This window comes from Panthera uncia (genome assembly GCF_023721935.1).
Source record: "Panthera uncia isolate 11264 chromosome B3 unlocalized genomic scaffold, Puncia_PCG_1.0 HiC_scaffold_1, whole genome shotgun sequence".
NCBI classification, from domain to species: domain Eukaryota; kingdom Metazoa; phylum Chordata; class Mammalia; order Carnivora; family Felidae; genus Panthera; species Panthera uncia.
The window spans coordinates 134467066-134494099 of NW_026057582.1; the positions used below are offsets into that span (position 1 = coordinate 134467066).

The following is a 27034-nucleotide window of genomic DNA, read 5'->3' on the forward strand; positions in this document are numbered from 1 at the left end:
AATATATATTATATATATTTATATATAATATATATATATATTTTTTAATGTTTACTTATTTTTGAGAGAGTGTGAGCAGGAGAGGGACAGAGAGACTGGGACAGAGGAGGATCCGAAGCAAGCTCTGTGCTGACGGCAGTGAGCCTGGTGTGGGGCTTGAACTCGCGAACCATGAGATCATGACCTGAGCTGAAGTTGGACCCTCCACCGACTGAGCCACCCAGGCATCCCAAGATGCGAGAGGTTCTAAATAGCATGTGTTCTAGGCTTCTGAAAGTGTGGTGGCAACACAGTCCTTTGTAAAGTACACGGTTTCTTTGTAAGTGTTAATTTTCTTTCTTTCCTCAAGGTATAGTAGAAAACACTGTTTCTCACCCTAAATGTGCATACAGATTCCCTGGGGATCTTGTTAAGATGCAGATCCTGGGTGGGACCCAAGGTTCTGCATATCTAACAAACTCCCAGGTTGGTGGCCATACTTTGAGGAACAAGAGCATAAAGACAAGTTGGTTTAGGTTTGGACTGACCTAGGTCCAAGCGTCAATTCTGGGTAACTTACTGGATGACCAGTTTTCAAGTGCTCCTATACCTGGGCTCTGGGATGGTCAGTCCTTTAGTGACATAACATTGGATGTTGGAGGTGTTGAGGCACACCTGGTTTGGTCTTTTCTGTTCCCCTGCTCTCTAGATCATTGACTCTCTGAGTGTTTTGTGTGACCAAAATACTACGTTGATCATGTTAGCATGGACTTGATGGACTTGGCCACCCAGATTGTCTGTAGCTGTACAGCAACCATGGTCTACAGACGAAGCTGCCATCTGTTTCCCCTTCTTCCCTTCTTTTCTGTATCCAAGCGGTGTTTATTTAGAAAGCTCGGGGTGCAGTGTCCAGCTGATAGTACCCCATGCTGTTCTTATTCCTGAAGCTTCCATGTATCTCTTTACCTTTATAAATATTCTCCTCCTGCACCCATGCTGCCTCCTGTTCCTAGGATGTGCACTGAATAGTGAAGTTGCTTGCTACATTTCAAATACACTGCTTCTCTTTAGATTTCAAAGCTTGCTGTGCCAGGGGGGACGAATATTATCAAGCCCGGCATCATTCATTCAGTCTGATGGGCCCCATCTCTCCATTTATCAGCCATGGATGGATGGGGGAATTTTTGTATCATTTTATTGTCTGACTGAAGCTTGATAGATCCTCTTTAAGGAAGTGACTCACTTTTCTTCTTTCTTTCTCTGACTTGTGATGGTTTCTTTGTTCTAGGGGTCCTGGTAGTTCAGAGTCTGCTTGTCAAGGCTTCGGTTATGTCACTCGTGTCCCAGTCTCTGGCCAGGGTCATAATCCCTGTTATTAGCAGATACATAAATACGCAATTAATGTTAAAAGAATGCAATCTAGTGACATCATTTCCCTTTAGGTTGTCTAGATTTTGAGGCTACACTTTACTTAGGGTTCTGTGCCATTGCTCTTGTTCAGTGACCTCTCAGGACTGGCGCTACTGATTCACTGTTTAATAATTTCAGCCAAGATGCTTTTGCTTGGCCATATTTTCAGGAGATCAGAGGTCTTTTTTGTATTTTATTTTTTCCAAGGGAAGAAATATGTCCTACCAAAACCCACAGGTTTAAGACTTCCTGGACACAGACTGCTAATGCCTAGAAAGAGCAGGCACATAATATGTATATGTAAAGCAGTCAGAGATAAAAACAGGCAGGCTGGCGGGAGGGTACTGGCCTCACCCAAAAAGTTCAAAGTCAATGCGAAACAAGCCAAATTCTGGCCTGGTACCTTTGAAACACCTTTTAGAATTTGAGATCTAGCTGGAGGGGCACCAATTGCTCTGGTTTACCAGGGACTCAGGGGTTTCCTGGGATGTCGGATTTTCAAGTCTAAAACTGCAACATGCCTTGGGGCGCCTGGGAGTTCGGCTCAGGTCATGATCTCACAGCTTGTGAGTTTGAGCCCTCGTCGGGCTCTCTGCTGACAGCTCGGAGCCTGCTTCAGATTCTGTGTCTCCCTCTCTCTCTGCCCCTCCCCTGCTCACACTCTGTCAATCTCTCTCTCAAAAAATAATAAACATTAAAAAAATTTTTTAAAAAAAATAAAAGGAAGAATAGGAAAAACACAGAGGATTTTTAGTGAGACTAATTCGTGTAATAGTATATAGTTAATGCATGCCATTATACACTCATCCAACCCGTAGAATGTCCAACACCAAGAGTGAATCCTGATGTCATCTGTGGACTCTGGGTGATAATAATGAGTCAGTGTAGATTCATTGACCTTAACAAGCATACCATTCTGAGGGGTGAGGATGTTGGAGATAGGGGGCGCTATGCACAGGTGGAGGATATATGGGAACTCTGTGAACTTTCCACCCAGTTTTGCTGTGAGCCTAAAACTGTTTTAAAAATGAGGTCTAAGGGCTCCTGGGTGGCTCAGTCGGTTTAGTGTTTGACTTCAGCTCAGGTCACGATCTCGCGGTTTGTGAGTTCAAGCCCTGCATCGGGCTCTGTGCTGACAGCTCAGAGCCTGGAGCCTGCTTCGGATTCTGTGTCTCCCTCTCTCTCTCTGCCCCTCCTCTGCTCTCTCTCTTTCTTTCTCTCCCTCTGAAAAATAAATGAACAATAAAAAAAGTATTTAAAAATGAATAAAATAAAACTGTAACATTCCTGAACAAACCAGATGGTTGGTCACCCTATATCTAGCATTCTTAGTGCATAAAAGCATGGCCTTAAACTAGACTGTAGTTAAACTAAAACTTAAAAAAAAAAAAAAAAAAAGTGAAGACTAGTTGGGTCACATAGCTTCAACCTATTAAAACCAAGAAGAAGTTTGTTTGGTTTTTGTTGTTGTTGTTGTTGTTGTTGTTGCTGTTGTTCTTGTTTTCCCTCTGTAGGTTTGCTGTTTTCTTTTTTTTTTTTCATTTAAAATTTAAAATATAGTTTTTTAAGTTTGCAGTTTTCTTTTTTTTTTTCATTTAAAATTTAATATATTTTTTTCAAGTTTGCAGTTTTCAATGGGGGAAAATGTAGCAATGCTCACCATTTTATTCTTAATAACAAAGCAGGACTTTAAACTCTATTTGGGGGCTGACCCCTTTTCAGAAATTAGAGACACTGAATTTATTGCCAGCCAGTCATAGCTGTCCATCTGCTAATTCTCTCCACATAGAGGGAGCAGCTGTCACTTCAGAAATGCTACAGTAGATAATAAGATGGGGTGCGTTTCATCTTCAAATGCTTAAAACAAATCTCTGGGAAGAATAGCAACAGTTTCTCTGACTGCATGAATCTTTGATATTATTAACACAAAATGCCAAATGGATTTGGAGATTGGGAGCAAATGGATTTGCTTTAAAAGGAAAAGCACTCAAATTATGTGTAGTACATATTGTGATAATCTGCAATCACATAGATAGAGGAGCATCTGAAACATTAGGCATACACAGAGATACTCTCAAAATCCTAGCCATACATAGAGCCCTGAGTACAAATACAACCATGTGGGCTTCCAAATCCACACAGCCTATGGGTACAAAGGGAATGCATCGTTGTCTCCAGCCCTGGAAAACAAAATTTACCCCAAACTAACAGCTTCTGACAGTCTTACATTGGCCCAAGTTCTTCTGCAAGTTTACAAGATTATCTAATACAATTAAATAATCTCAGGTGCTCTCCACCAGCCCCTGTGCACTGTTTCACAGCCCAAAGTCCGATTAGCAATTCATAGTATTATTGCCTTGCATTTTTTCTTAGATGAATTCCTTGCTTCTTAGTCTCATTGCTTCCCCGTTTACATTTGCTCGAATCAACTGGTAATTGAAACTGACCACAGCCTCCTATTTGGGGTTCCTAGCCAAGATTATCTCTTCTGATCAACCTGAATACAGCTTCATTATTGTTCATAAGGAAAGAAAAGTAGGATGAGATGAGGAACCAATAAATATAGTGCAACACTGCTGTATATACCTGAACATTACAGATATGGATGAAGATAGAAATACAGATAAAGATGGAGATGTGCAAATGGATATAGGTATGGACATGACAGATGTAGACACGGGTAGAGATTGAGTTATATAGATACTTCTCCATGGAGATATCATTTCATTTGATCCTCAAAATAATTTTCGGAAGCAGTTTAGGCATATCTATCTATCTTTATTTCTCTCTCTATATATATATTTTTTTTCTTTTTTTTTTCCCTATGAGAATATTGACTCTCAAAGAGACACCAAATCCCCTATCTGGTGACAGAGCTGAAATTCAAGACTGGGACTTCTTAACCCAAACCCAGGGCTTATTCTGACTGCAGCACAAACTTTACTTTTTTCTGTTTTTGGAACTTGTAATCTGGAATGACTTTTTTTTGCTATGTGGTGGCCTATGAGCTTTTCCCACATAGACATTGCCTCTGTGCTTGGTCTCCATGGAGCATATGGAAAAAGAGAGTTGACATGGAATTGATGGCTACTGGACACATATAATGTCTGCATTTTCATTTATACAAACAGAAATGCTTTTAAGGGGTCTTGACTGATTTCATCAAGAGATGAATGTTACCAACAGGAAAAACAAAAACAAAAGCAAAAACAAATCCCTAGTGTTGATGCGAATCCGGGTCAAGTCAAGGAGAGTCACAGAGCAGTTAGGGTCTTGAGGATCTGGGATATTTTACTGCAAGTACCTTGATTTGAGAAAAGAAATTCATTTAAACACAGCAAATATGCTCAGGAGCAAGTCTGGGGACACCTGCTTCTTTCTGTCACTATCAGCATGAAAGATCTCCTTTATATTTTACCTCTATCCCTGGTCGCCGGGCGGAACAGATAAGCCCTATTTCTGTATGTCATGGCTGTTAAAAAGAGGAGGGGAGAAAAAATAGCAAGAAAGGAACAAAAAAGTCAGAAAGGAAGATGAAAAAACCTACCATTTCTCAAGTCAAAATATTTTAATGGCGCGATCGGGGTAAATGATTAATCTAAAGGTTTTTGGTTTCTAGTGAGCTGTAAGAGGAGGCTGACAAGCAGCAGGAAACTAATATTTAAGATAATTTCAGAAACACGAAGATGAGAAAGTGGTAAAAGAAGGAGGCTGAACCTTTTTCCTTCCACCTCCAAGATTTATTGAAAATAGTGATTAAAAAAAAAAAAGCACACACACAGAAAACATATCCGGTTCTACATTTGAAATGCTAGTGCATTTATTCATTCCAAATTATTTACTGGATACCAACTCTGACACAGTTACTATATTAAGGTTTTGATGGGAAAAAACTGACTGTTCCTGCCCCCAGGAAGCTCACAGTCCAAGGAAAGAGATGTAAAGATAACTAAAGAACAGTAAAACCTCACCCAAAATGGTTTTATGAGAACTCGGGTGAAGGGGATCTCTGGATGCTATTGCACCAAATAGGAGCAGAATGGGATGTCCTGGGGATCAGAAATTTCCCTGCAGTGCTGATCCCCTGAAAGTTGCAGGAGTGGAAAGGGATGGAGCTGTGGGGAGTCCTGGCAAAGTGACAGTAGACACAGTTGCTCAGTGGGATCTGTGACAAGTTTGATAGGTGTGGAGTATGGAAAGACCAGGGCAGCAGGGGATGTGGGGTGGGGGTGGGGAAAGGCTGATGAGGATGCTGTATTGCTTCCCCTCAATTCCTGGCATCTCTCTTGTTAGCTCTCTTGAGTAAGGAGCATCTTAGCAGGACTGCTGGGGGCTTCCCCTGAGCCTGGGGGTCTCTTGTTCATCTCTGGGGGTCTCTTTTAGGATGATCTTACCTGACAGCTCAGATTCTTAGTTTTCTTTCCTCTGAATTGCAGGCAGCACTATCTTAACCAGCTGTGTCAACTTTGTAAAGTAATGTGATACTTTCAAATGTGGACGTCTCCATTTCCCAAATGAGACGATGGATGATTCTGAGCTCATTTCTAGTGCCAGCATCCCATGATGATGTCTTTGAAAAAGATACTCTGGCTCTCTGGGTAAATGTCAAGCATTCCATGTCATTTGTATGGATAGGGAGGAAGCACAGTGATAGGAGAAAGAGCCTTATGCTTTTTTTAGAGGCAAATAGACCTGGATGTAAAGCCTAGCTGTTAGTTTTGTGATCTCGGGTCATTTATGTAATCATTTCTAAGCTTCAGTCTCTTCATTGGGATGGAATAATATCCACCTGGCAGAGTTATTGGGCCAGCTGGAAATATCGTATATAACACACCCTGCATGACAGATTGAGCTCAACTTAATTATTTGTAGAATTGAAGGTCCCAGAGCCTCGAGAAATTTATCGAATTTATTCTCTGTGGGGAACTACATTTCCCAAATTTCACCCTAAAACTGTGATAACCCAATATTAAGTCAAAAAGTCAAATATGGCTTCCAGTTCTTTCCGGGACTGTGAATAATCACAACACTTTGGGAGCTTAAATGACAGATCTGCAGATTTCTGGACATCTGCAATTGATGCCAATTGGACAGAAGTCAGAAGGACATTGGATTCATTAGTTTGTTTGTCTTGTCGAGCTTTATTTTCTCAAGTTATTTTCTTCTCAATGAGTATTTATTTGCTTGTTTATTCCTGCAGTCACAGATGCTCACTGAAAGGGGAGGATTTGAACAGACAATGGCTCTCTCCCAGTGCCCATCTCCAGCCAACAATCTACCATGCCAAAGGACTCCTGTACTACCTGAGCAGTATTGGCCGAAGTCCCAGGGTGAGTCACTTCCTTGTGCCTCTACACTCTTGGCTGGTTCCTTCCATTTTCAGGAGGCAACTTCCTTTCTGTCAAGGAAGGAAACCCAGATACCAGCCAAAGACCTGGGTGTGATAAGCTTTAAAGAGGGATGTATTCATTTCCTAGGGCTGCCATAACAAAGTACCACAGACTGGGCGGCTTAGAACAACAGAAACACATTCTCTCAGTTTTCTGGAAGCTAGACATCTAAGATCAAGGTGTCACCAGGTCATGATATCCTGAAGGCTCTAGAAAAAAACCCTCCATTGCCCATTCCTAGCTTGCACTGATTGCCAGGAGCCCCGAATGTGGCTGGTGGCAGCTGATCTATCTCGAATTTCTGTCTCTGTCTTCATATGGCCATCTTCTTTCTGTGTGTGTCTGTGTACAGAGTTCCCTCTTCTCCTAAGGATAGCAGTCACTGGGTTAAGGTGACCTAGTTAGAGACCACCATAATAAGTATGACCTGACTACATCTGCGAAGAACTGTCTCCAAATAGGGTCACATGCATAGGTACCGAGAATTTGAGGGAGAAGATACAATTTAACCCATCATAGGGGCAAACCATTGGCTCAAACCATACTCGTTGGTGAAAGCTGTGCAAAAATCACACTTTAACCCATTTTTCTGTTTTTTCAGTTATTGGTCAAGAGAGAATATTATTTATCTATTAAGTAGTGATTGAAAGAAATCCTCTAGTTGTTAATATTCATGTTCACCTAGTATATATTCAATTCCAAAGATGATTCTGGCGCTATTCCAGGTACTTTTATACACAGGCTTTACTCCCAAGCTTATAGCAACTGCAAAATTGAAGGAAAACAGATGATAGACAGTCTGGCCCCCGATTTACTGATGGTTCCACTTACCATTTTTTTAACTTTACGATGCTGTGAAAGTGATTCACATTCAGTAGGAAGCATACTTCTAAGTTTGAATTTTGATCCTCTCCCAGGCACCTCTTTGTGTTGCTGGGCTGTGGCAGCAAGGTGCAGCTTCCAGCCTTTCAAATGATTTGGAGGATAAACAACCCATACACATACCAGAATTCTGTACCCATACAACCATTCTGGTTTTCACTTTCAGCACAGTGTTCAATGTAATTACATCAGGTAGTCAACGCTTTATTATAAAAAAGTCTTCGTGTTAGATGATTTCGCCCAATGGTAGGCTAAGGTAAGGGTTCTGAGCACATACATGCAAGATAGGTGAGGCGAAGCTACAATGTTCCTAGGTTAGATGTATTAAATGCATTTTCAGTGTGTGATATTTTCAGTTTATGATGGGTTTAACAGGTTGCAATCTCATCATAAATTGATGAAGATCTGTATTAGAGACAAGAGGCCTAGGCCCAAGATTAATGAAGGAGGCAATGGTACACAAGTAACTATAGGAAAATAATCATTTATTGACTACAAACTGTGAACATACTCTCTGCAAAAGCATGGAGGGGCATATGTCCAAATTTAGACTGCTTGCCTAACGTAAGGAACTTTTAAAATAGTGTGGATAAGCTTACAGATGGGTCAAGCAATCACCTCTACCATTAACCACTTTTTGAACATATACTATGTGATAAAAACAGTGGCACATTGGGGCACCTGGGTGGCTCAGTTGGTTGAGCATCTGACTCTTGATTTTGGCTCAGGTCATGATACCAGGGTCATGGGATCGAGGCTTGTATCGGTCTCCATATTCTCTCTCTCTTTCCCTCTGCCCCTCTCCCCAAAATACAAAAATGAAAACAGTGGTTCATTCAGTAAATATCTATTGAAATAATAGATGAATATCTAGTATAGAATCTTACTGATATCTCAAAAAAATTAAGGGGTCAAGAGACCTCCCTGAGGTCACCAGGAGGTATATAGCAGAGTTGGCATTCGGTTCTGACCTGTTTTCCACCCTGCAACCCAATCTCTCTTTATCACTTACTCTTTGAGAGAGAGGGTGTCCCCAAGACTATCCTCAGGTTCACTGATTCCCTAGAAGGACAAACAGAACTCAGAATTGCTGTCGTGCTCATAACTGTAGTTTATTACAGTGAGAGGATACAGATTAAAATCAGCAAAGGTAAAAGGTACATAGGGCAGAATCCAGGAGACAGGTGTGGATTTTCAGGTGTGTCTGCTCCCAGTAGAGTTGTATGGATAGTGCTACATTGTCCAGCAGTGGTGTGTGATAACAGGGATAGTATGCCAACCAGGGAAGCTCATCTGAACTTTGATGACCAGGGTTTCATTGAAGCTCAATTATAGCCATGGTGCCCCAGATGTCTGATCTTAGTTACTCAGTCTCCAGTCCCTTTAGAAGTCAAACTGACACTTAATGGTCCAAGACTACCACCAGAGGTCACATTGTCAGCATCAATCATCTGGCATGACCCAAGGCCCAGGTAAAGAAAGACACTCTTAACTAGCAGACTATTCCAAGAATGCCAGGGTGATCTACCAGGAGCCAACCAAGAGCCAGACCTTTCTTTGGAATGTGTAGCGTTTAAACACTTCACACTTAGTGAGCCACTACTTTACTGCAAAGAGAATAAATCATGTCCTTTTCCCTTAAGAATCCTTGTTCTACACTGGTCAAAATGTGCTATATTTTCATGCTAACCCCCCACGATCCCCATCTAAGGAAACACTTGTACCTCTGTTGTCTTCCCTCTAGAAGCAAGTTCATGGCCTGTACAGCAGAACGCCAATCTTATGAACAAGGCCTGGAAACAGTGTATTCTTTGAGAAAGAAGCCTTAGCCTCTGTGAGAGGAGACAGAGACTTACAGGGAAAGAGGTCCTTACCTGATACACAGTTAAATATACACGCGTTCAACCCATAGCAAACAGGATTCCTCTCTACTCTGACAACCTCTAATTGAAGAGCAGAACATTTATTTTACAGCATGACAGGTGAATGCCTTGTTTTAAAATATAAATAAACATTAATTAACTGTAAACACGACAGCCACAGACTTGTTTCCTGCTGGGACCATCTGAGAGGTGGGTGAGAAACAGCTGAGTACTAAATGCTATTCACAGTATTACAAAACTCTCTAATGGGCTCAGCATCACCTTTTAGTTACCCGTGAGGCTGTATTTAACCAGCTTCCTGCTGATAGCACAAGCACCGCCACTCGTCTGTACTCGGGTCTGTCCTATACGGAGAAGATTTTCATGGTGTCCAGATTGACTCTTGGGCTACATGGTTATAGATTAACTGTGACCCTGTCCAGCCTCTAGCTCCTTCCTTCCTTCCATCAGGAAGCAACTTTCTGGTGGCTAGGAGATTTAACCAGTTCCAGATGGTACTTAGGCATTTGCCTATTGGTGAATAGAATAATATGAACTCCCAGAACCAATGAGAATGTGAGATCGTGAGAGAAAGCAGTATCCTGATACTGCTGAGGGTTGCTAAAAACCAGACAGGTCATTCAGTTTATAGGCAATATGACAGTGTTTACATACAGTTTCATCCATCCATCCATCCATCCATCCATCCATCCAACCACCCATGCATCCATCCATCCATTCGCCCACCCACCCACCCACCCATCCATCCACCTATCCATCTATCTATCTATCTATCTATCTATCCATCCACCTACCCATCCACCCATCTATCCACTCATCCATCCGTCATCCATCCACCCATCCATCCATCCATCCATCCATCCACTCATCCATCTGGGCATTCATCCATGTGCCCATTCCTTTACATCATGTGTGTAATCACTGGAAAGGAAAGGGATGACCCCACCCCCTCTTTTTTTGAAGAGTCTATAGTTTACTTTATTAGAAAGTGCAGTCAGGTCTGCAAAGACACCAAGGTAGTACAAAATGGTAAAAACTGCAGCAAAAGTTCATATGAGTTGTTGTAGAAACACAAATGAGGGATTGTATCATTTTCCCTCAAGGTTATGGAAAAACTGGAGACTAGAGATGCCACTTAAACTGGGCTTAAAATATTAGTAAGGGTTTGCTTGGTTTTTATTACAGTAAGGTAGAAAAGTATTCTTTCCTCAGAGGGTCTAAGGCCTGCCTGTGATCTCTTAGATCTTATGCCTTGTGAAATTGGTGTTCTGTCAAGTTTTCAATACTTGGGATCACTGCATGGGGAAAAGGAAAGGAAACTTCTCATTAACTGGTGGCATAGACTCATCTGATAGCCCACAGATATTATAGTCTCTTTCCTATTTTCTTGAGCCTTTATTTTCTGTCTCTAATTTATGACAGGGTCATGAATTCTCTTCCAGATGTTGGATTCAAAGCCCAGACACAGTAAATATAGATATACTCACACATTGTAATACTATTCAGAGAAAAAAAATACAATAATAAACTGAAATTTGCAACAACATGGATGAATCTCAGAAGTATGTTGAGTGACATAGACTAGACACTAAAAAGTACATGCTCTATGTCTCTACTTATGTAAAGTTCAAGATCGAAGAATCAGAACATTGATTGCCTCTGTAAAGGGATTCAATAATAGGGGCCAGGAGGGAACTATTGAGGTTAGTAGAAATGTTCTGTATCTCAATTAGAGTCACTTACACCAAAACCCATTGATTAAAGACTCATTCGAGGTCTATGCATGTCACTCTAGGTACATATTTGCCTAAATACAAAAAATTAAAGATAAATAAATCAAAGCATAGTCACAGGGACTTTGAAATGCAACCAGGAAGCAAAGGGTCCTGCTTATAATGAGACCGACCAGCACACAGGCATGCAATTCAAGCCAAGGAAGAGCACGCAGCAGAGTAGAAAGCTGTAGAAGAAGATCTATTTATTAGTCAGAAAGGTCCAGCCAGAGAAAAGGCATGCAAGCAGAGAAGCCCGAAGAACAGACAGCCTCCACTGTCAGCTGGTGGGAGGCATTGAGCCCATTCCACTTTGTAGAACTCCCTACCAGAGGTAGGAGGCCTGAGGCCTAGGGGGAGACAGGCATAGCTAAGGGGAGTGGAGGAAAGCTCTCAGGCTCCATGAGGTTTCCAGAAACCCAGGCCACAGCCTCTTCCAGGCTGCTGTATTGCAGCTGGCCTGGCCCCTGTGCCACTGCAGAGAATCTGGGCTTCGGAATTAGGAGTGCTATCGATTCTCATCCTCTTGGCTCTCTCTGTAGGAGTGCATGCTGGTAAAGGGATTTCAGTGCTCTTTGAAGAGCTCATTGATTCCCACTTACAACTTAGACAAACTAGGCCGCCTTCTGCCAAGGGACAGGGTGGGCATATTTTGGTTTTATCTTTCTCTGGGGCCCAGTGGAACAGAATTTTTAGCTACTTAAATGATTTTCTTGGTCTTATACTGTCCCTCTGGCATATGTTTTGAGTTAATCAGCTTCTTTTCAGAGACAAAAGGAGAGAGCAAAAAGGGATGGCATGTGTCTTCCTAAAACCTTGTCCCCAGAGCCTCAAGATACTCTATACACACTATTGATTTTATCTCCACTTTATTCCTCAGAAGTGGCAGAAGGACAAGTGTTATTTTTGCTTATTTTCATTGATTCATGCTAAGGTACACATCTAGAATTCCCCTCTTTTCCTGTGTAAGGATGTGGTAGGGAAAAAAAAATCTTGCTGCCATAGTTGGGAAATGGGAAGGTTCTGGGTGAAAGAAATTTAAATTTGATTCCATATTCTTTTATTTAAAATTGTTCTCATTCTATCAGAATAAAGATTAAACAGTGCTTCTCTAACATACCAGAAGTCATGTCTTAGAGGTATTTTTATAGGCACAAGTACTCCACATTTAAGTGAATCGCTAACATTTCTTGCATAAATTTATGTTGAAAAGCAGATAATTTTTTCTTCTTTCTCCCTTGCTAGTATCTCTGATATACCTTTTGAGTATTACAAAGCTGGAAATCTGGATTCTCCATATGCCACAGGGAAGGCCAGTCAGATTTTTCAAAGAAGTTTGAGCCAATTCCCTATTTTTCATTTTTTTGTGAGCAAAGCTGGGAGGTGGAGTGGAGGGGAACACAGGAGGGTAGTTGCATAAACCAATGTGAAGGTGCCTCTGCCCAGAGCTGGTGGGATGGGGAGAAGGCAAGAAATGCGTGAAGACAGGACCAGATGGATGAGCCACACTGCAAGATTGTTCTCCGTGAGGGTGGGCCACAGGTAAAAACAGGCTTCAAATGAAGGCGTTGGAGACCTGTGCTTCATCCGTTCAATACATATGCTCAAGGAGAACTTGAGCAGGCCAGCAATGATCATGGCCAACGGCATTGGACACAGAGCTCAAAGCACTAGTCCCAGAAAGTAGGGGTTGCCAACCATAAAGCACAGTTCAGTCTAGGAGGCCAAGACAGCCAACAGTTCTTGAAGACAGGAATGTACATCAGGAAACTGAGGCAACCTCCTTACATGGAGTGGGTAAGCATGGTGGTAGGTCAGCATTTATACTCTGCCCCCTGGGTTTATCCAGACAACTTGGACATCTGCCATGGGTCAAAAACATTAGTCTTGGCCCCACCTTTTGGGGAAGACATGAGTCCCAGTAACACTTCTGCACTGATTGGGATTGGCACACAAAATGGGTATATTAACACTCCTGCCTTGAGAGCCTCAGTACCTGAAATTGAGTGAGGCAAACAGTAGGGGCCTCACCCATGCTGACAGGTCACTGGGACTGTGTCCAAAGGTGACAGTCAGGCTGCTGCTTCTCTCCCTTCAACCTCTAAAACTGGGGAAGGAAACAATTTTAACTCCTGAGGAACCTCCCAAGGCCTCACTGTTCAAGTGCCCTGCCAGGGTGTTAAGCTTATTGCTACTCACAGAGGGCCAGCCAATCAGAGACAGGGAGTAAAACTCAGCCAAGGTGAGGCCCCAGGGTAAGCCCGGTAGCTCAATCTTAATTTCATTAATTGACAATCTTGTTATACTTCTCTTTAAAAAAAAAAGTTTCTTTTTATTTATTTTGAGAGAGACATAGAGAGCAGGTGGGGGAGAAGCAGAGAGAGAGGGAGACAGAATCCCATGCAGGCTCTGCACTATCAGCACAGAGCCCAACACGAGGCTCGAACTCACGAACCATGAAATTGTGACCTGAATTGGTGTCAAAAGTGAGAGGCTTAAACGACTGAGCCACCCAGGCTCCCCATACTGCTCTTCATCACTGGTACATCCAATGATTTGAAATATTTTATTGTGTAAAATCTTTGGAGCCCAGAAAGATTGGAGTATGAGATAGAGCATCTCTTTTTAATGGGTGGCCATGGGCAAGCATTTAACCTCCTTCTACTTAGCAGAAGTTGAACCTCATCTGTAAGTTTGGGTGATATCTTCCTTGCGGGACTTTTATACTGACTGTAGATGTGCATAAAGTCTTACAGTGTGACTGGCACATATCAAGCAGTCTAATTAATGGCAGACATTAAATTTATTATTACTTACCAGAAGGGTGCTACATACAAAACAGAGCCACATATTAGACTATATGTTTTGACTTAATTTTTGTGGGCACTTTCAATGTAATTAAACTATCTTGGAACAAAGGACAATATAATGCATAACACTGGGATGTCAGAAAACCTCCTCTGGCATTTCATAACATGTAGTAAAGGGTCCCACTCTGGGTGGTCTCCTAACTGGTTAGTTACTGAAGCATCTCCTGAGTTTAATGTGAAATTATTCACCCCACACTAGCCATGGGAGGGGGTCAAACTGACTTGTAAGTAAAGGTTGCTTTTGCTAAGGCCATGTTGGAACTTTAGCACATAATGGCCCAATTTAAGTAGAAGTCTCTCCCTTTAAGAAAGGGAATAGAGCATAAAATCCCCTTTTCAGATAGTTGTAGGAATAAATTCTGCCCAGGCCCCCTGTGGTTAAACTCAGCCATGACTGGACATTGCTCTCTCTCAGGTGAAACACAAAGGAGAGAGCATGACTGTCAGTAAAAGGACTGGAAAATTTGGTCTTGCAAACAGGGCTCTTGGAGGACAATTGAATATGCCACCAAGATGATTTCCCTCATAGAGATGTTTGTTGCACTCAGGAGCTTGGGCTGAATGCTGTCCGCAAAATAATGTGCACAAGTTGGAATCTCCAGGGCTTCAGTGAGCCTTGCTCGGTTTAATTGGAAGCATTGCTGTTTTGGGTTTTCATCACATACCCCAGAATTTGCCTTCTCACGGCTCCAGCCTCACCTTCATTTTCCTGTGGCGTTGGCATAAATAATGCAGAGGTCTCACTGCTGGGAAGCAGGAACGAGACCCAGATGTCAGGAATGGAAAACACAGCAGCCTCAAGCTGGTGGAGCAGAGCAGTAAACACAGTCAGGGATAGGTGAGCTGTGGGGGTAAGAGTCGGCCAGGGGAGCTGTGTTTGAGATGGGGGTTAACCTCTTGCATAAGGGCCCAATTAGCTTGCTGAGGACCAGAAATGGGACTAGGGAGGGAGGGGAAAGGTGGGGAAGGCATGTGAGGAGCATAGTAATGTGGCCCCGAACAGCCTCTTTGTTGCCCGAGAAATGATAGAACTCATGTTGTGCATGAATTAAATTAACCTTGCAATTTGGCTCAGACAAGAATTCATTGGAAAAGGTACTGGGGAGATGCATATGAGTCTGATTTCAGAATCGTAATCCAATCAACACCATCCACTTTGCTGATGGAGAAAGCGAGACACCGGGGAGTGGGTTTAGCCCAGGGTGAGCAAGTTCAAAACTCACCACTCCAGCTCAAACAAAACACAACTTAATGAAAAGAAACCTCCACATCTTCATCTCTGCCTGTGTTCCTATGTTCCTTGCCTTGGGGGAAAGCACGATCCTCTTGCCTATATTCACTTAATCCAGAAATCTAGGGAGTATCCGTAACTTCTTCCTCACTTGGCCCCTAGATACATTTAGTCTCCAACTCCTGTAGAGTTTCCTTCCTCCCTCTGTCACCCGATGTCCTTTCTCTCCATACTTGAGCTGCCATAAGCTCCATACTTCTGCATTAGTGAGGGCCCTGTCACCTCTGGTGCCTGGTGTCAGTCTCTCTGGTGAACTCTTGGAGCTCCTGTTGTGGTGGTCTGACCATGCTGCTCCTCCTTGCACAAGCACTTTAACGGCTCCTTCCCTGCCTTCAGGAGAATGTCCAAACATCCCAGAGCAGTGAGCAGGGGCATCACTCACTGCCTGCTGCCCGCTTGCAGACCCCAAGGTACTGTCCTCTACAGACTTACTCTGAATGCTTGCACTTCCTCAGATCCAGGGCGGGTTCTTTCTCATTCCATTTGCTTGGATAGCTCTCGCTCAGTAGGACTCAAGGTAGGATACCCCTCCCACCAGCAAATCCTAGGACCCCTACATTGCGCATCTTCAAGACTGCTGTTCATTTGGACTCTGCAACGTGTCCTTATTTGGGTTCCCAGAGACCCCGTACTTACCTCTGCTTGCACCCTCCTCTCACCGCGAGAGGGTTTCCCGTATACCCCGGGATCATCCCAACAAAACAGCTCCTGGAAGAGGCAATATGGAAATCTAAAAAGCATTTTTGAAACATGGATTCTGGATTAGAACATGCTGGGGTTCAAATATTTACTCACATACTTAAAAGCAGTGCAAACTTGGGCGCACCTGGAGAGGTTATTCATTTTATCTGAAATTCAGTTTTCTCGGCTGCAATGGGATAATGGTAGCATCTGTTTCATCATGAGATAATCTATATTAAGTTATTAGCTCAGGATCTAAAACGTCATAAGCCTTCGATAAAATAACCATTGTTGCCTGTTGACATTGTTATTAAGGACATTGCTGTATTATATTAAAATTTTAATTTCTCCTGCCCCCAAAGCAGGCATTCAGTAAATATTTGTTGAATCCACTGAAGAATAAGCAAGATAGGACCATAGGTTAACCTGGACAGACTTCCTACTTACCTGGCACAGAATTTTACAGAAAGGAAGCATAACTGTTACTTCTTCCCATAGGAGAGAAAAACTCCCTCACCAGAAATAACTTGATAATTTAACTTGTAATTGCCCCCTATAATTTAGAAGAACACACGTTTCCTATAATTAACAAGCATTTATTTTTAGGGATATCATTTGAGCAAAAAGCTGGGCAATGTCTGCCTCTCTATTCTGAGTCTCCAGTGGCCACTAGAAGTCCCAGGGCTAAGCAGTGCTTATTCCCACAGGTGACTAAGTCTATACTTTTTCACTGACATCAGCTTCCAGAATCCGTAAGGATCAGAAAACAAAAACAAAAACAAAAAAACTCCTTACTCTGGTTGAATTCAGCATTTAAGGAGCGCCTGTCACCACATAGGCAAAGCTACTGCCTTTATGGAGAAATCTGTTGCTAAGACACAGTCTTCATTTGTTTGCACACTTTTCATAAGAATGGTGGGCATTTAATTCACAGAGAGACATTGAGGTGTAAGAGATAAAGGTTGGTGGCAAGCTTATTCTGGCAGAAGATTAAACCTCCAACAAGTCTATTGGTTCCTTTAGGCTAGAGGCTTTCAAAGCATGGGCTTGGGACCCAGGTATCAGCACTACCAGGAATTGCTAAAAATGCGAATTCCCAGGCCTGCTCCAATCTTAACTGGAATCTCACAATTGCTGCTGAGTGGTTTACAGTCTGAACTTTGGCAAGTCTTCTACGTCATTCTGACACTCAACAACATGTGAGATCACTGCTCTAAACCCTTGACAGGAACAGTGGTTTTCAACCCTGCCTGCACATTAGAATCACCTGGAAAACTGAAAAATATCCCATAGCCCTGGTTGTCACTGCAGACCAATTAAATAAAAATTTCTGGAGGTGGGCTCCAGGCATTGATATTTTTATAATCTCAGGAGATTTTAATGCAGGGACAGGATGGAGAAACACTGACCCATTGATGGAGATGTATTTGTTGGAAATGACAGAATCTTGCTCAAAGTAACCCAAGTAGTAAGATAGTTTTGGAGGAAAGAAGTCCCTTAATCTTACAGGAACTAGAAAGCACCAAAAGTCTGGACAGTTCTTCTTCCCATCTCTCATGTTTCTCTTTCTACTGCCACATTTTCTGTTTTCTTCTTTTCTCTGTGCATTTGCCTAACTCCACCCCTCTTTAGGGAACAACTTATTCTGCTCCATCACTGTTTCCATGCTTTCATTGTGTGTCTTGTGTGTGGTTTGACTTGTCATTGGACCGACTCCCTCTTCCCAGATCTGCTTATCACCCTCTCTGGCTTTGGCACCCACAGCTCAGTGATATGTGGAAGCTGGGGAGATTTATTTTCTCAGAAGACATCAACCTGAAACAAGAATAAAGGATTCCACATAAAGAAAAATAAAATTCTTTTCTTGTTTTATTGGAGAGAAAAAATACTTAGGAAATACTTTTCTTTTTTTTTTTTAATGTTTTTTAAAGTTTATTTATTTTTGAGACGGAGAGAGATAGAGCACAAGTGGGGGAGGGGCAGAGAGAGAGAAAGACACAGAATCCAAAGCAGGCTCCAGGCTTGGAGCTGTCAGCACAGAGCCCGACTCGGGGCTCAAACTCACCAACTGTGAGATCATGACCTGAGCCAAAGTTGGATGGTTAACCGACTGAGCCACCCAGGTACCCCAAGAAATACTTTTTCTGCTAACAGGGAATTTACAGTGTGAATGTATTATTGACAATTAAGAGAAAGAGGGGGAGGACAGGAAGGTGAACATACAGAACGGTTTTAAGTCCTTTAGTCCTTAAAACCCTCAGCTCATAGATCCTTGGTCTGTCCCCAAACCTGCCTTCTGGCTCCCGATCAAGTCCGTGCTCCTTGTCCGGCAATAACCTTGTTTCCAGAAAATCAATCCTGACGCTGCTGATTCTTCTCTGCTTCTGTGACCCACCAACAAAGCAGCATGGCTTATGAGCTCTAACCTGCCATTGGAATGTTAGTCTTCATCTTCTCCTATCATGAGTAAGCAGACCATTAACTCACTTGTCCCTTTATTTTTCTTTGACATGTGTGTTTGTTTATGGCCCCATCCATGTACCGCGAGTGTCCTGGGCTGCATTCCTGCTGTCAACTTCCTGTTCAGTGAACTTGAAGGCTTTATCACATACCAGAAAAGCATCATCTAGTCTAACTTCTCAACCAACAACATCGCTGGTATTCATTCATTTGGCTTCTGCTGAAACATTTTCAGAGAATGGAAATTTTTAAAGCTGTGACACAGCATATTAAGACAGCGATAACCATAGAGTTATTTCTTGCCAGTAATAGATATTCAACAAGTGTTGAGTTTAACATAGAGCTGGAGTCTATGTCCACATTATCCTTCCTTTTGCCTTTGCGTGCTCTTTGAAATGATAGCAAGTACATTTATTCATGTCCCAACTGGGAGAATTTGGAAATTTGTGGGACTCCTATCCAGACACCGTTAAGCCTTCTTTTTTTCTGGGATAAGCATCTCCAGTGTCTTCAGCTGTTATTTGTTCACAAACATTCCCCTTTTTCTGGGCTTTCTGGTTCCTCTTTATTAAGGTGTCCTGGCTTGTTCTAAAATGCCACACTCAGAAATAAAAAACACGATATTAGATAAAAATTGACCAGTATGAGGTACATTGGATGGATTGTTGTCTTAATTTATGAGCACTTTACTTCTCCAGAAGCAATTTATGATTAGATTAATTTTTGGCATCTGCAGCCTCTGATTTATTTTGAGCAAACTGCCAGCCCAAACTTCTGGTTCTCTCATTCAAAATCTACCTCTTAGCTAAATGTGTCTACCTTTCACTTTGACCACTGTTTGAATCCAATTGTAGGGCATTACATTCATTCCAATTTAAGTATTTCTATTTTTGCTAATTCTGCTCTTTTGTCACTTACAATTTCCACTCTTGTTTCTTCTCCTATCAATTCTCCTCGATTCTGCATCAATATTAAATTTGAAAACACCTTAAATTACCTACTCAGTGTCCTTAACTTAGTATGCAAAGGCTACATTTCTAGCAACTAAGGAACAAATGTGAAGAAATACCTCCTTAAAAGGACTTCTGTCTCCTTGAAACAGAAAATGTGTAGGTGTCATCTGTTAATTTTTAAGCACACAGATCACAGTTGTGCAGCTTGATAAATCATCACAAAATGCACCCACCATGTAACCACCAGCTAAATCAAGAAAAAGAACATGTCCAGCAACCCAGAGACGTCAAATAATAATATCTAGCCCCCCAAAACAAACACTACCCTCATTTACACCGCAATATTAGTTTTGCCTGTTTCTGAACGTCATAGAAAGGAAATCCTTACATGCACTGTTTTGTGTCTAGCCTGCTTTTTTATTCTCAGTGTTGGATAGTATTCTATTGAATGGTTGTACCATAATTAATTAATCCATTGTACAGTTTACAGTTTTAAGCTAGTAAAAATAGTACTGCTATTTACATTCTTGATTATCTTCTGATGCTCAGTGTATCCATTTCTGTTGGGGGGGGAGGTTAGAATATGCGCATGTTCAACTTTCGAAGACTCTCCCAAGTTGTTTTCCAAAGGAATGGTATCTTTTTAGAGTCCGCAAACTGGGTTTGAGCATTCTACTTCTTCCATATCGTGGTCACCACTTAACGTTGTCTGTCTTCATGATATTAGCAGTCCAGAAAACCCCTTAGAAGCAGTGGCATCTCATTGTGATATGTAAATTATATTTTCTTGATATTAATGCAGCTGAGGGCACTTTCATTTGCTTAATAGCCATTTGGACATTTTGTCTTGTGAAATGTCAATTGAAGATTTTTGCCCAGTTTTTAATTTTTTTACATTTATTCATTTTTGAGAGAGAGGCAGAGCATGAGCAGGGGAAGGGCAGAATGAGAGGGAGACACAGAATCTGAAGCAGGCTCTAGGCTTTGTCGGCAGAGCCCAATCAGGGCTCAAACCTGTGACCTGTGAGAAAATGACCAGAGCCTAAGTCCAACGCTTTTAACCAACTGAATCATCCAAGCGCCTGTGTTTTTCCCATTTAAAAAAATTCAGTTGCCTCTCTTTTTCTTGTTGATGTACAGAAATGCATGTGTGTGCCAGATATATTTTTTGCAAATAGGTTATTTCACTTTTTGGTTTGCCTTTTCACATTTTTCATAGCATATTTATTTATTTTATTTAAAAAATTTTTTTTAATGTTTATTCATTTTTTTGAGAGAGGGGTGGGGGGAGGGGCAGAGATGGGGAGACACAGAATCCAAGCAGGCTGCAGGCTCTGAGCTCTCAGCACAGAGCCCAGTGCAGAGCTTGAACTCCCAAACTGCGAGATCATGACCTGAGCCCCGATGCTCAGCTGACTGAGCCACCCAGGCACCCCTTTCATATGAACAGAAGTTCTTAATGGACTATATCTAATTTTAAATATTTCAATTTAGGTGTATTCCTTGTTTGAGTCCTCAAAAAAACTGTATTTCAACTCCAAGGTTGTACATGGTAGTCTATGTGGTTACCCCCAGGTAGCTGTGTTATTTCATCTCTCATATTAAGATTTGCCACATGTGTAGAATTTATTTTTTAACATATTATGAGGTAGGGATATGCATTTATTTTTATTTTCTACATTGTTTACACTGGACCATAAGTCTTCCAAGGCCATCATTTCCCCACTGTGCTACAGTATCAACTTCATCATAAGTCAAGCGACCATATATGGGAGTCCCTTTCTGGAATATCTGTTTTTCTCCACTGATTGATTTGTGTATTCTTTTATCAATAATACTGTGTACGAAATACTATAACTTCAAAATAAGTTTTGATATCTTTACATAATTTGTCCAGTTTTTTCATTTGTTGAGATTGCCTCAATCATTCTTGGCTCTTTGCACTTCTATTTTGGTTTGGGATTAGCTTGTAGGTTTCCACAAAATAAAAAAAAAAACAAAACAACAACACAAACCAAAACAAACTAAACCAAACCACACCAAACCAAAACACCTTCTGTGGGTTTTGACTGAGATTGAATTGGACCTGTAGACATACATTCGCTGAGATGGAAAATTTTCATTTTTCTCAACAATGTGTCTTACACATCTTTAAAGCTATTTTTATGAATTTGGTGCTTTGATGCTATTTTAAGTACTATTTTTAAAGACTTTCTTTTTAAATAATCTCTACACCCAATGTGAAGCTCTAAGTTACAACCCTGAGATCAAGAGTCGCATGTTCCACCGACTGAGCCAGCCAGGTGCCCCTTAGTGATATTTTTTTCAAGCAGGCTTCATGCCCAGTGCAGAACCCAATGTGGGGCTTGAACTCATGACCCTGAGATCAAGACCTGAGCTGAGATCAAGAGTCAGAGGCTTAAATGAATAAGCCATTCAGGCGCCCCAATACTATTTTTAAATTTAGATTTTTATACTGATAGTGTATGTAAGTAGACTTGACTCTTAGATATTGACATTCTAACCTGTGATTTTGTATGCACATACGGATTTTTGATATTCTACATTTTACAATCTTTATGTAGGAAAATAAAGACACCGCTATTTACTCCTTTTAAATATTACACCTTTTATTTTTTTCTCTTAGATTTATTTTTCTCTTTTCTCCATTGTATCAAGTACAACTGATGGTCAACGCCAGGTCCATTTCTGATTTCAGGGAAGAAACATTTCATTAATTTCATTAAATTATACTACAGCATACAGGAACCTCATAGTGTCTGTTCATTATTATTTCAGAATTGTTACAAACAAGTGACTGCTGTGCCCATCCTACTCATCCTCTTTCAAACATGAGTGTTTATTGGGAGTAATGTTTCCTCACTCCACCATTGTATGTAGGTGGGTGGAAGGCGGATGATTGACCTTTTTAGTTCCTGGATCAGGAGGAGGCACGTATGGGGTCTGGAAACCATCATGGGAGTTCGTACTGAGGTCTGATACTGTGATAGGATGGGTGTTGAAGAAGTCTTCCTTGGGAAGAAGATGAGTATATTTTATATGTGGGAATAAATATTCAGATTAAGAATACAAATTATTGTAGCAGTCAACTTTTGTGGGAAAATAAGTGCTCCAAAACTTAGTGTCTTAAACAAAAACTATGTGTTATTTCTAATGATACTGCATGAGAATCATCCAGGTAAACTGGGTGGTTCTTTGGGTCTGAGCCAGCATGGCCAGGGCTGGAAGTTCTCAAATGGATTTATTTACACTTCTAGTGGTGGCCTTTACCAATACAGCTCTTGCCAAAATCACCCAATGATCCTCATGTGACTGGTTCTGCTATGTAAACAGTATTCTACCTGAGAAAGTTGACACTTAAAAGATTTAAAAGGCCAGTATAACTGACCTAGATTTTCCCCTGCTTTGGCCATTGTAGGTCTTCTGTGATTTTCATGGCCACTCTCAAAAGAAGAATGTATTCCTTTATGGTTGTAGCATCAAGGAGACCTTGTGGCAAGCAGAGTCCGCTATGGGCACATCTACTGTCTTGGAAGATGTCGGCTACAGGGTAAGTCACTGGGGAGAATGACACAAAACATTTTGTGTCCACGTTCTTGCCTTTGAGACACACGCTCCACCCATTTTTCCCCCTAAATAAGCATTTTGATTATTTTAACTCTAGGGTTATAATACAAGCAGGTTGGAGGCATGTGTAACCCCTCTACACTTTTGATGCATAATGGCTGTACTACCTGGTGGCTCCGCTTTGTTTTCTATATGATATGATACAGTGCAAAGGGCATGAGAATCGGAGACAGGAAACCTCATTTTAATGCCTGGCTTTACAATTATTAACTGTGTGCTGAGGAGTCATTAACATCACCTCTCTGAACCACCATTTGTCACCTGGGAAGTGGGGACAGTGAAAATACTGCCTCTGTTTCATGTTTATGAGAGCAGCAAAATGATGCTGAATACAAAAGGATCTTAAATTAGTATGAAGGAATGCAAAAATGCAAGACATTAGACCATCCACGTGCCCTGTGTGAACATGCTCTGAAAAGCAGAGCAGTGATCCACTACTCCTATATAGTGGATATATTTTATAAGTAGCTAATTCTATTTTTTTTCTGGGTTCCAGTGGATAGAGCTCAACTCTTCCTCCACTGAACTAAAGAGGAAGCTAAGGAGGGGTAAAGAACAAAGGACTTCTTCCTGTCAGCATAAAGGGAATCAGGATAGAAGGAGATGAGGCAACATTGTCCAAACACAAAATAAAAACTGGCCTTTGTTTCAAATGTAAATGGAAAAAGAAGAAAAATTATTGAATTCGAAGAACCTACAGTTCTCCTGTGTCTTTCTCCTTTACTTTCACATGGGACACTTCATTTCTGACACTTCTGGTCTCCAGATATGTGGCGATTTCACCCCACCAGACACTTCTGAGACACCAACTGGGTGTGTTACAATTTAACCCTACCCAGAGACAGCGTCACATCCCTCAGGTTAAGGACTCATCCCACAAGACTGCTTCCTACTTCAGATGTCGATCACAAGGAGTCATTCCCGGGTTACCCACAACTTCTGTCTGACTTAGCTATGAGTTGGAGGGATCCGTGATCTTCCCCCCTGCATTGAATTCAGTTATTTTCTAGAGTGGCTCACAGAACTCAGGGAAGCACTTAAACTTATATTTACCAGTTTGTTAAAGGGTCTGATAAAGGACATGGATGTTAGCCAGATAGATAAGAGATACATAGGGTGAAGACTGGGAGGGTCCCACGTACAAGGTCTTCTGTTCCTGTGGAGTTAGGGGGAGGGTATCATCCTCTTGGTATGTGGATGTGTTCACCAAATTGGAAGCTTTCTGAACCCCATACTGTTGGGATTTTATGGAGACTTCTTAATGTAGTTGTGATCAATTATTAACTCATTTCCAGCCCCTCTCCCCACTCTAAAGGAGTGGGGATAGCCTGATCCAGGACCTCACCCAGAATCACCTCATTAGAACAAAAGATGCTTCTAATGCTCTTATCACTTAAGAATTTACAGGGGTATTAGGAGCTCCATGTCAAGGACTGGGGATGAAGAACAAAAACATATTTTCTACGATAAGTCACAACATCACAATTATCATGGTACCTACCTCTTCCAAATTCTTTATTATTCTGGATATATGAATTTACTATAAAAAATAGCTTTATTCCCTGGGTTAATGAGTACTAAAAGAGATCAAAATCCACCAAACTACTATTTCACCTCAAAATAACTCCCCTTCTCCCTTAGTTTCTCTTCACTCTCTCCCTCCATGTCCTCTAGAAACATGAGTACTACTGATCAGTAGATAGTTCCCCAAAATGATTAGAGCAGAACCAACGAGTTATCTTTAGTTTCCTTTTACTCTAAGTCCCAACCACAATAAAGGGGATTTTGATACAGAATTAGAATCTGGAAGGAAGGAAGGAAGGTAGGATGGAAGGAAGGTAGGAAGGAAGGAAGGAAGGAAGGAAGGAAGGAAGGGACAGGAGAAAGGGCAGGAGACAGGGAGAAAGGGAGGGAGGAAGGAAGGAAAGAAATTAATTCTGGTACTGAGAAGTTCCACAACCAAAGTGAAAATTTCACTGGATGGGATCATTCAGCAGATATGTGATGGCAGGAGAATCAATCACTAAACTTGAAGGTCAATCCAAAATTACTAAATTTAAATTATGGAGAAAAAAAATTGAAGAAAATTCAGTAGCCTTAGAGATCTGCAGGATAGTATAAACAGCATAATACTGAATCGAATAATTAACCAGGAAAATATAATGAATGAAAGTGAATGTATATACCCCAATATATAAGCAAAAATTAACAGAATTGAGAGAAGAAATTTAAAAATCCAAAGATAATAGTTGGATATTTTAGTACTCTTTTCTCAGTAAGAAATAGAACAATCAAACAGAAAATTAGTAATTTTCTGATCTGATTGATACATATGTAACAATTCTCAAAACAGAAAAATATACATTGTTTTTGAGTACACATCAAAATTATCCTAGGTAGACCATATGCTAGCCTATGAATCAAGTCTCAGTATATTTTTAAAGCACTGCAACCATCCAGGTATGTTCACTTACCATGGCAGAATTAAATTATAAATCAACTTTTGTAAGATTCTAGGGTCTCTCGGGATATGAGGAAATTAAACAATATACTCCAAAATAACTCATGGGCCAAAGAAGAAATCAGAAGGGAAATTAGGATATGTCCTAAACTGAATAAAAACAGAAACACAGCATATCAAAATTTCTGGTATGCAACTAAACTAGTGCTTAGAGAAAAAGTTGGAGGCACCTGGGTGGCTCAGTTGGATAAGCATCTGACTTTGGCTCAGGTCATGATCTCACAGTCCGTGAGTTCAAGCCCCGCGTCCGGCTCTGTGCTGACAGCTCAGAGCCTGGAGCCTGCTTCAGATTCTGTGTCTCCCTGTCTCTGCCTCTCCCCTGCTCATGCTCTGTCTCTCTCTGTCTCAGAAATAAATAATAAAAACATTTAAAAAAATAAAAAAAATTAAAAGTTGCAGTTTTTTTTTTATGTTTATTTATTTTTGAGAGAGACAGAGTGTGAGCAGGGGAGGGGCAGAGAGAGAGAGGGAGACAGAATCTGAAGCAGGCTTCAGGCTCTGAGCTATCAGCACAGAGTGGGGCTCGAACTCACAAACCATGAAATCATGACCTGAGCCAAAGTGGGATGCTTAACTGACTGAGCCACTCAGTTGCCCCAAAAAGTTGTAGCTTTAAATGCTTATATTAGAAATGTGGAGTGATCTAAAATTGGTAATTTAATCTTTCACCTCTGGAACGAAGAAAAATAAGAACAAATCAAACTCAAGGCAAGAATAAGAAAAAAAAGAAAGAAAAACCCAAAATGGAAGTGAATGAAATAGAAAACATACAATGGGTAGAGGATCCATGAATACATGTTTGGTTTCTTGAATAGTCAACAAAATGATAATCCTTTAGTTAGACTCATGAAAGAAGACACAAGTTACCAAAATCAGGAATGAAAGGGGGCATCGCAACATACGTTCCAAAATGTAAAAGAGTATTATTAACAATCACATGCCAAAAAATGGATAAATTTTTAGGACAAAAATTACCAAAACTAACTAAAAAAGACATATAAAATCTGATAGGGCCTATTTTAAGTAAATAAGTTATATTACTGATTAAAAATCTCCGCACAAATAAAATATGGCCTCAATGGGTTTGTTGGTGACTTCTGTTAAACTCCTAAGATATAAATAGTAATAATTATTAACGAATTAGTTTTAAAAAATAGTGGAAAAAGACTTCTCAACTCGTTTTATGAGAGCTTTACTATTTTGACACCAAAGCCAGAAAAGATGTCACAAGGAAAGTCAACATCTGTCAACAAACACCTATCCAAAATCCTTCACAAAATATTAAGTCAAATCC

The 27034-nt window shown here is 41.0% G+C and overlaps 1 protein-coding gene across 4 annotated transcripts in view; it reads left to right on the forward strand.

Annotated features, from left to right (window-relative positions):
* AGBL1 (AGBL carboxypeptidase 1) overlaps positions 1 to 27034 on the forward strand; it is a 318376-nt gene that overhangs the window by 98158 nt on the left and 193184 nt on the right. For all 4 annotated transcript variants that reach the window (XM_049611919.1, XM_049611918.1, XM_049611920.1 and 1 more), the window contains exons 3-4: positions 6590 to 6719; positions 23011 to 23142. In XM_049611919.1, coding sequence (XP_049467876.1) covers positions 6590 to 6719; positions 23011 to 23142 — 262 coding nt within the window. The remainder of the gene's footprint in view (positions 1 to 6589; positions 6720 to 23010; positions 23143 to 27034) is intronic.